General features: G+C 42.2%; 2 protein-coding genes across 2 annotated transcripts; one reads left to right on the top strand and one right to left on the bottom strand.

Moving 5' to 3' along the window:
* Positions 1-788: 788 nt before the first annotated feature.
* LOC109316365 (myelin P2 protein-like) lies at positions 789-2,768 on the bottom strand (the record flags this gene model as incomplete). The annotated part of the gene is made up of 4 exons (XM_019544406.1): positions 789-851; positions 1,123-1,222; positions 1,394-1,597; positions 2,692-2,768. Coding segments are annotated over 4 exons (444 nt in total), but the record flags the coding sequence as incomplete, so codon positions are not given.
* A 2,077-nt stretch (positions 2,769-4,845) lies between these two features.
* On the top strand, positions 4,846-8,656 carry LOC109319894 (fatty acid-binding protein, adipocyte-like). The gene is made up of 4 exons (XM_019549729.1): positions 4,846-4,998; positions 6,247-6,419; positions 6,611-6,712; positions 8,423-8,656. The coding sequence occupies exons 1-4, from the start codon at positions 4,926-4,928 to the stop codon at positions 8,477-8,479; spliced, it is 405 nt and encodes a 134-aa protein (XP_019405274.1). The 5' UTR covers positions 4,846-4,925; the 3' UTR covers positions 8,480-8,656.

Genomic DNA, 8,656 nt, shown 5'->3' with positions numbered 1-8,656 from the left:
TTCTGAGGGGTGCCTTGGGTCTAAAGAGATTGAGAACCACTGTTCAAGAGGAAAGATTAGAAGCTAGCTTCAAAACATACTGCTATAAAGGACTGGGGACAATGCTCTTGTTTTCTTTACCACCTTTCTTTCTTTTTATGGCAGGAGAGCTCTTATTTTTTCAGGGATGGAATCTTAATAAGAGGCACCCCTGTTGCAGTTTTCCTTTCTTATCTATAGCAAGTGACTGGTACATGAAGCACAGCTCCACACCCCCAAACCAATTTGTACAGAGGAAGCTACAGCATTTCAAAGACCCTGTGATCCTTGCCTTGCCTTGCCTGCATGTTGGTCATTTACACCTATGCAGACAATAACAAGAGGGTACCATGCCAGAGTTATTTCATTTTAATGGATAGAAGTGACACTATTACAGGAACCGACTTGGGGAACCTGTTCATGTTCAAGATAAAAGCTTCATTGTTATACCCTCTCAGAAGTTGGGCAGAACTTTTAGGAAGAAGATTAGAGCATTATGGAAGGATGAGGGAGGAAGAAACTTCCACTAATTCTTTCCTAAATTGGAAAAGAAATATTGTATTGAGTTATTCCTCAGTTTAAAAAGAGGTAGCCATATCACCATTTTATGATTTTGTAAGCAAGAAATCCATAGAATGTATACAGACTTCACTGTTCAGTGTTTCAGAGCTTAATAAGTTACTTGAATATACTATTTTGAGATAGGCTTGAGAGAACAGAAGATCGCACAGAGCTCTCTCAGGGGAAGCTTCCAGGTCAGTATGTAGGAATTAGCCTCTCACTGTTTCATATACATATATTGTAGTGCAGCTGATATTGTTCATGGTACATTCCTAAGAGAAAGAGGAAGAGAAAGAGGAGGAGAAGGGTTATCACAAGACAAATCGAGAAATATTTCCATATACGGGTTGATGAATATTGCCACAAAGGGCTTCAAAATGGTCTCTAGCAACATTGCAACTTCAGTATTAGATCTTTCTTCACCACTGACATTTTCCTTCCGATTACAGAAAAGTTGCTATTGGTCTTTGCTAGATGAGGAATGCTAAAAAGGTTACTGAAGACCCATTTGTTTTAGTGACCTAATATCAAGAAAGAACTCACCATCACCACTTTCCCATCTATTATTTTCCTTTTCATTGTAGTCTCTTTTCCATCCCACTTTTGCACCTGAATCAATGAGCCCTCATCCAAGGTCACAAGACTCTACAAGAGACCAAGTAAATTAAGGTGCTGAACCCACTTTTTCTAGATTAGAAGCAATTCAACCAACTAACAGCTTCCAGTTTGCTGGGCAGGGGAGAATAGGAAGGACTGATGGTAGTGGTAGTGGTGGTGGTTGTTGTAGTATAGCGAACATCACTTTAACCTCCACCTCTTCCCCTCCCCTCCCAAAATCCTTTCCGTGGCTTTTCTATTATCCACTATGGTTTCCTCAAATTCTTCTCCTGCTTTGAAGGAAATCTCAGTATTTTCGAAAGTGCTCTTTGTCTTGATGGTTATCACATCTCCATCAGTGCTGATGGTCACACTGGGTTTTGTCAGGCTGCCTAGTCTTCTGGTGGCTAAACCCACACCTCTATGTCAGGCAAGATTTTACATTTTATTCTTATTTGTGTCTAGGTCACGATTCATTGAAAAGAGGAAAAGTAGGGTTGGTTTCTTCTTTACCTCAGATCTCTTCTCCAGAGGCTTGTTACTATGTTATTTACACCCTGTTTCAGGGGAAACAGGGATTTCTATGAAATATTAGAAAGTAAGAGCAGCATTACAAGTGCATTATCTCTTGGAGAGAAGTGGTGTAGGAGAAGGCACAGAAAAAGCACAAGTCATTCTTCCTTATGGAGGTGAAGTCTAGAACCAGGGTTCTAGTTCCCAAACTATAATGGAAGTTTTGCATCAGGGAGTAGTTTTCACATGCAAACTATTTGTATGTCAAAACAGAAAAAGGCTTGTTTATTAGTTTACAACTAGTTTAAAAAGGAGCTCTATTTCCTCTAGATTTAGATTAAAAGCTACATGGGATATGAATTGGCACCTTTGAACATTCATTTTGTGGGCAAGTCTTGAATACAGAATAACTACTGTAACTCAGCTCTCCAGAGAGGCAGGGTGAATTCTTTGTCCAAGCATTGTATTTTTCTAAATTAAATATATGAAAAAAGGCTATAAGGGACCTCAGGAGGTCATCTAGTCAAGACTTCTACTTAAACACCTCATTCAACTGCTTAATCTCACCAGCTGTTAAATTCCAGAGTTTAAAGACTCCACAGCCCCTATGTAATCAGTTCTGTTAGCAAAATAAGCTCTAAACTAGTTCATAAAAAAACCCCTCAGAAAGTCAACTCTTACTGTATTTAATACACTTTAACCACAAACAAGCACACTGGATACTGATATATCATCCTGGCTCTTTCATCTTGCAAAGCCAACTTTAACCCAGAAACAGCTATCCAGTTCCTCATCAGAAGTAGTTGAAGGGCTACAGATAGATGCTTACATCACAGAGCCTTTCTCCCATTTCCATAAATAGTTTTGACTTGCATCCACTTCAAAATAAGGAACAAAGCACAGAGCTCCCCAAGGGCAATACTACTAAATGTAGGAACAAAGTTCATCTGAAGCACATCTTTTGCAGCCCTTTCCCTGACACACACATTTAGCATGTCTCACTCCAATTCTTTCATATAGTCATCAAGTTTTTCACTGGAGCTGAGCTTCCAAGTGCCTACATACACATGATTCAGGAATCACAGAGGAGTCACAGAGCAAGCAGTTCTCAAAAGAAGACTAGACAAACAGCACAAACTGCAAAGCCCTTGAAAATTTCCTTTGAAAGATGACCTGAACATGTGACTCTCAGAGAAGGCCAATCAGAAAAGACATCAAGTACTCAGACTTTCAATTGTATTTCTTGTATGCCAAACCCAAAGCCAGGATATACAGTAAAACTGAAAACTTAGATTCTCTTAAAACAGACAAGTCACCCTCCCCAGATAATGGCAGCAAAGTCTTTAAGGCACAGTTACTAGTTCAAGAATGCAATTGCCTCAAGTAATCATAATATTTCTTTAAAATTCTTTTTTATAAAGCCAGTGCTCACCACCAGTATACCTGGAGTCACATGCTGCTTATCTTCTATTGCTATGCTGGCTCTACAGCAACCAGCTTTCCCACTGGTAGCATTTGGAACCATTGTCTAAATCAGGGGTTGGCAACCCCTGGCATGCATGCCAAGCATGGCACTGAGGCCTTTTTCCTCAGCATGTGCCAGGGCTGGGGGGTAGTGGCTGTTTGCAGCCTCCCAGCTGCAGCCAGCCTCGGTTCTGGGTAGCTGCTGCCAGCTGGGAGCCCGGCTGCTCCCGGCAGGTGGCTGGGAGGCTGCAAGCCCTGCTGGGAGCAGCCTAGGCACCATGGCTGGCTACAGCCGGGAAGCTACAAACAGCTGCTGCCTCCCAGCCCCAGGCCGCAATGGGTGCAGTGCCAGCACCTGCTGCCTTCCCGGGGCCGGGAGACAACGGGGCGAGGAGCAAGGAGGCAGCAGCTGTTTGTAGCCTCCTGGCTGCAGCTGGTCCAGGTTCTGTGTAGCTGCTGGTAGCCATGGAGCCTGGGCTGGGAGGCTGAGGCAGCAGGGTGGGGAGCCTGAGCCTGCAGCAAGCAGCCTGCCCCTGTCCCATGCAGGGATCTGGGAGGCCCCCCCAGGAGTGTGCACAGTGGCAGGGAGCCAGCTGTACACCCCCTGCCCCCTGGACAAGTTGCCAGTGGCCCCCATCCTGCTCCCTGCCAGGGCTCTGTGGCTATGCATGCCAGCCCTGAGCCCCATGCCCCAGGCACTGCCTAGCTGGGCAGCAGCCCCAGCCCTTCCCAACTCACTGCCTCCCTTCCTATGGAACCTTAACTCTCCCTTTGCCCCCAGACTTACCTGTGGGATACCATATACATGCACATGGTGCTCCCTGCCTGACTGCCCTCCTCCCACTCCCTCCAGCCGCTTGCTGGCTGAAACTGCCAGCCTGCACACAGGTCTTTGCAAAAGTGCAAAATCCATGTGTTTCTCTATTAAAATGAAAAGTTTGCATTTTTCTCAGGTAAAAGAGGAAATCTATGTTTTTCTGTTTTTCCATGGGAAATGGAATATCCATAACCTGTATCCCTGATGATCCCTCAGCAACCCCCCTAGAGATGCAGAAATTACCCAGTGAATGGAGCTACATTCCATTGCCACCTAAGAAAACCACTATTTCCCATAGCCAGTCTTCCCTAGAACAAAGATCTGCTAACAAATGCACCCAGGCAGTACTGGCTTCAAAGGGGGAGTGTCTCATTAGGGAAGTCCCTCTAGACCTGTACCCCTCCTGTCTCCCCAGTGCACTAGACACCCTCTCTTCTCTCTCATCAAAATTCATTTCTTCCATGGAGTCTAGATATTCTTTATGAACTCAGTGACTTCAGTTTTGCAGGAGGTCAAACTAAATGATTATAAAGGTCCATTCTGACCTTTAAATCCAAGACTCTAACTATGTTTGTTCAATAAAGAGAAGAGAAATACAACAGGAGGGAGAGGAAAGAGAATAATTCTCTGTGGCTGAAAACCTTCCTGAGCACAAAGCTGTTTAATTAATTTTCTTCCAATGCAGAATATTTTTGAATGACAAAACAATGAAACACTAACAAGACGGTGATCTTTGTGCCAGTGAGGATAAATGAATAATAGCATTCTGACCTACTGAGAAGGGGGGAAAAAAGCAAAACCCTAGTTAACTGGAGCTGTCTCACCATTGGTCAACCCAGAGGATGACATGGCTAGACCTCCTTTTTAAACTGACGGACGTGTTTCACTTCATACCACTCTCCTGTCTTCTGATTTTCTCTTTTGGGGGAGTACCCACCCCAGCTTGCTTAGCAGAATGTGTGAGCACCTTGTGGGAACATGGAAACTCCTTTCCAGTGAGAACTTTGAGGACTACATGAGAGAGCTGGGTGAGAAATGTTATTTGGGGTTACATTTGGCTTTATTCGGAGCTCCTTAGATGAGGAATGTTGAGTGTGCACTTTACTCCAGTTATCCTCTCCCTGATTTAGAACTTTGCTGTACAGCTTATTAAGGAGGTTTTGTCCACTACGCCAACTTAATTGGACTGTCTTAAACTATGAAGCTTGTGGGAAATGTAACTGCCTGCTTAGCGAGGTCAGGCTTTTGTGCTGTCGGAAGAAATGGACTGGAAGAAACTGTTGAACTGTAGCTTTTAGATATGCCTCCCACCTAGAAACACTAGCTCATGCTCTTTTATTTTATTTTTGCTGGGGGGGGAAGCAGAACATACTTTCTGCCTACCTTTTGTATCTCCAATGTCTCTATAGTCAAATAGGATAGGACCTCAGCTTTGCACTCTGGAAAAGAGACAGCACTCTTATTAAACATCTTAATGCTGATACTGGAGTACTGGACCTTGTGGTTCTCTTACTTACCAAAATACAGGAAACTCCATTCAGACTTGAGAGTGGCTGGCTGGTGTGTATTGTCATCATTAATTGCATGGCTTCTAGAGAGCTGTGAATGAGATGGGTAATATGTTTCTTTAAAGTTACAAACTCCAGGTAAAATGGTTTAAAAGTATGCTTACCGACTGAATGCAGTTAGCGCACCTTGAGCAACTCAAAACAAACTAACAAATCAGGCTTTTGTATGCAGGGTGAGGTAAAACTTTGAAGTGAGACTCAGTGTTAATACTCTTAGTGAGACTCTCAAAGTTTACCTTATATTTTCATGGAGGGGGGGCACATATTGCTGGCTTCTCTTCACCAGTTCAAACTGTTAGGATACATACTACAGACCTATTTGTGTTGGATAGCTTTTGAAAAGCTCTGGTGCTTACATATTAATCATGCCATGAATATAGTATAACTTGGTGAAACTGACTGTAGCTATCAGGGTTTTTGGCATATGCAAACAAATGTCTGAGCCCTCTGTATTAGTCTCCTACTAGGCTTTAGAAAAGTGCTTTGCTATTGTTAATAGTAGTGCACATAATATCCTGACCTCATACCGCACAGATTGGTTTGGGACTCTCCCTGACAGTCAATTGTTTAATGACTGCTTATGAGAAGCAGTTTTTGGGTGGAAATGTAATTTCTGACCTCTGCCCCATTCATTGATGGAAATGTTATACTAGGTAAGAGGATGCTTTGGAAGGAAGTAATTAACTTGGTGTCCTGTCCAATTTACAGGTGTTGGATTTGCTACCAGGAAAATGGCAGGTGTAGCCAAACCAAATGTAATCATAAGCATCAATGGGGATGTGATAACTATCAAAACAGAGAGCACCTTCAAAAATACAGAGATTTCCTTCAGGCTGGGTGAAGAGTTTGAGGAAACCACAGCAGATGACAGAAGAGTCAGGGTAAGTGCAAGTATTTCTAAGACTATGGGATGAGAGATGATTTGAATCACACTTCAGGTTAGCATCACAAGTGCCTTGCAAAGTTAAAAATGTACCTAGTCAACTGTGTTAAGTTACTGTGGGACTTGTATGCAAATCTCTTTTGCCTGTAGGATCCTGGATAAAAAGGGGCATCTTATTTGTTTCTGCAGAGCATCATAACACTAGAGGGTGGCACACTGAAGCAGTTACAGAAATGGGATGGAAAGGAGACCACAATAAAGAGAAAACTGGTTGATGGAAACTTACTGGTGGTGAGTCTGCTACTATTTGTAGCATGACATGGTAAACTGTCATTGGATAACTAATGCTGGAGGGCAGGGAGAAGGAAACCCTGGCCTCCAATAAAGTAAGAGGTAACTCAGAACTCAGCCCTGTTGGCACTGGAAAATTTTCAAAGATGTCTGCATTCATCTTGTAAAAAGAATGGGCAAAGAAAGCAATTTTTCATACATGGTGAAATCCCTAGCACTTGACCTTCCCTTGGTCTACATTGGGACCAAGTTAAACTTTCTAAACTTGGGCAGAGAATAAAACTCTTTTCCTCCCCCCTGGGTTTCAATGAAGCAACAACGTTCATATTGGAGTGAAAAATGGTACTCAGTTTAATTCTTTACTAAAATTATGAGAAGCTGGAATGTCCACATGTAACATGAACATGGGAGGTATACCTGTTAGGAGAGAAAGGGAAGAAGGGGTGTGTTAACAACAATTTCCAATACTACATTGTTCCATGGAAAAATGCAGTGTTTTGTGACTTATACTGTACCTCAAACTAACATGGAAGGGGGGGAACTGAACAGGACAAGGGTCTTGGTGTGGCTGGTCCCTCACTGCTCTAAAGATAGTCAAAATTTTGACACAAGAATTCATTAGAACTGACAGTCTCTAATAGTGCTGTAAAGCCAGGATGGCTTCCCACAATACCCTCAGAATCACTTTCACCACAGGGCTAGCCTAACGTTGCAATGATTTGCAAGTTTGCTTCATGATTCAGCATTATAATAAGCTGACTATTGGTGATGCATGATTTGTCACTGGCTTGTGATTGTGATAGTGATTCTCTGCAGTTTTCCTTTGATTTTTTGTTTGTTTTGTTTTTCTTTTAATTCCCTGCTAGAAAATAAAAGTTTTTGGTAACTCTAAATCCAGCACTAGAATTAAAAATGTACTGGCAACTTCTATTGTAAGTCAGCCTACTGCAACCTGTGCACCAAAAGCTAAAAAACTAATTCTGTGAATAGGCTGGGTAGGGGAGAGAGGAAAAACCTGTTCTGAAAGGTACTAAAAAGTTTATGGCGACACACAGGAGACTGTGGACTGTAGCTGAAGCATCAGCATTAATAATGTCCAATTTTGGGAACCGCACTTAAAAAGATGACAAATTGGAACATTTAAACTGTAGTAAGAATAAAAAATTATGAGGAAAAGCTGATGGAATTGCCTTTTTAGTCTGGAAAAGTTGACTGGGTTGGAAACAACAGCAGTTCCTTCTTCTCCCTTATCACCCCTGCCCCTTGCTGTCCAAATAATCTTCTGGAATGCAAAGGATGCAAATAAAGAGACTGGAGAAGGAACAGGAAATCTGCCTCCCTTAACAGAAGATCTAGGCTGGGTGTCAAGTACACAAGGGGTGAAATGTAAGGAGTGAAAACACAAAAAGAAGCTGCCAAAGGATACTGAGAGATCCATCACTGGAGCCTTTTTAAGAAAATTGTTAGAGGGGAGTTTTATATAAGGAGACTGTCTTGATAGAAGGGCTTGACCTAGATTTTTGTGTCCCTCTTTAGCCTCTTTCCTTGATCCTGTACTTGGAACTCTGAAGAATAAAGCATGCATCTCTTAAATGGCATTTAGCTAGTAATTGCTTGAAGCGAACAGAAAAGCACTTATCTAAATCCTAGTACGAGGCCTCTCAATTTTTCACCAATTTGTCTAATAACTTCAATATGTCTTCCTTCTAGGAGTGTTCCATGAACCATGTTACCAGCACCAGGGTTTATGAGAAGGTTTCTTCATGAACTCCCAACCATCTTCACACCAGTTGTGGAGTACCAAGTTGTTTTTAAGGAGCAAAGCTCCACAAATTGGCTGCTTTTCAAACTGGTTTACAGATCTACTCCAAATAAAATAGATTATTGTAACTGCTGTGCTTTTAGAATAATAATAATAATAATAAAAAAATAATTCAGCTGTTT

Source organism: Crocodylus porosus, unplaced genomic scaffold (genome assembly GCF_001723895.1).
Source record: "Crocodylus porosus isolate Cpor-Errol unplaced genomic scaffold, CroPor_comp1, whole genome shotgun sequence".
NCBI lineage: Eukaryota > Metazoa > Chordata > Crocodylia > Crocodylidae > Crocodylus > Crocodylus porosus.
The sequence above is the reverse complement of the archived record's forward strand: the minus strand, read 5'-3'. Positions and strand labels throughout refer to the sequence as shown.

What these genes read in the sequence shown, in the direction of transcription:
- LOC109319894 (XM_019549729.1), top strand. Translation starts at nt 4,926, where the DNA reads ATGTGTGAGCACCTTGTGGGAACATGGAAACTCCTTTCCAGTGAGAAC. An exon ending in GGACTACATGAGAGAGCTGG is followed by an intron (nt 4,999 to 6,246) that starts GTGAGAAATGTT and finishes TCCAATTTACAG; the next exon opens with GTGTTGGATTTGCTACCAGG. An exon ending in CAGATGACAGAAGAGTCAGG is followed by an intron (nt 6,420 to 6,610) that starts GTAAGTGCAAGT and finishes TTGTTTCTGCAG; the next exon opens with AGCATCATAACACTAGAGGG.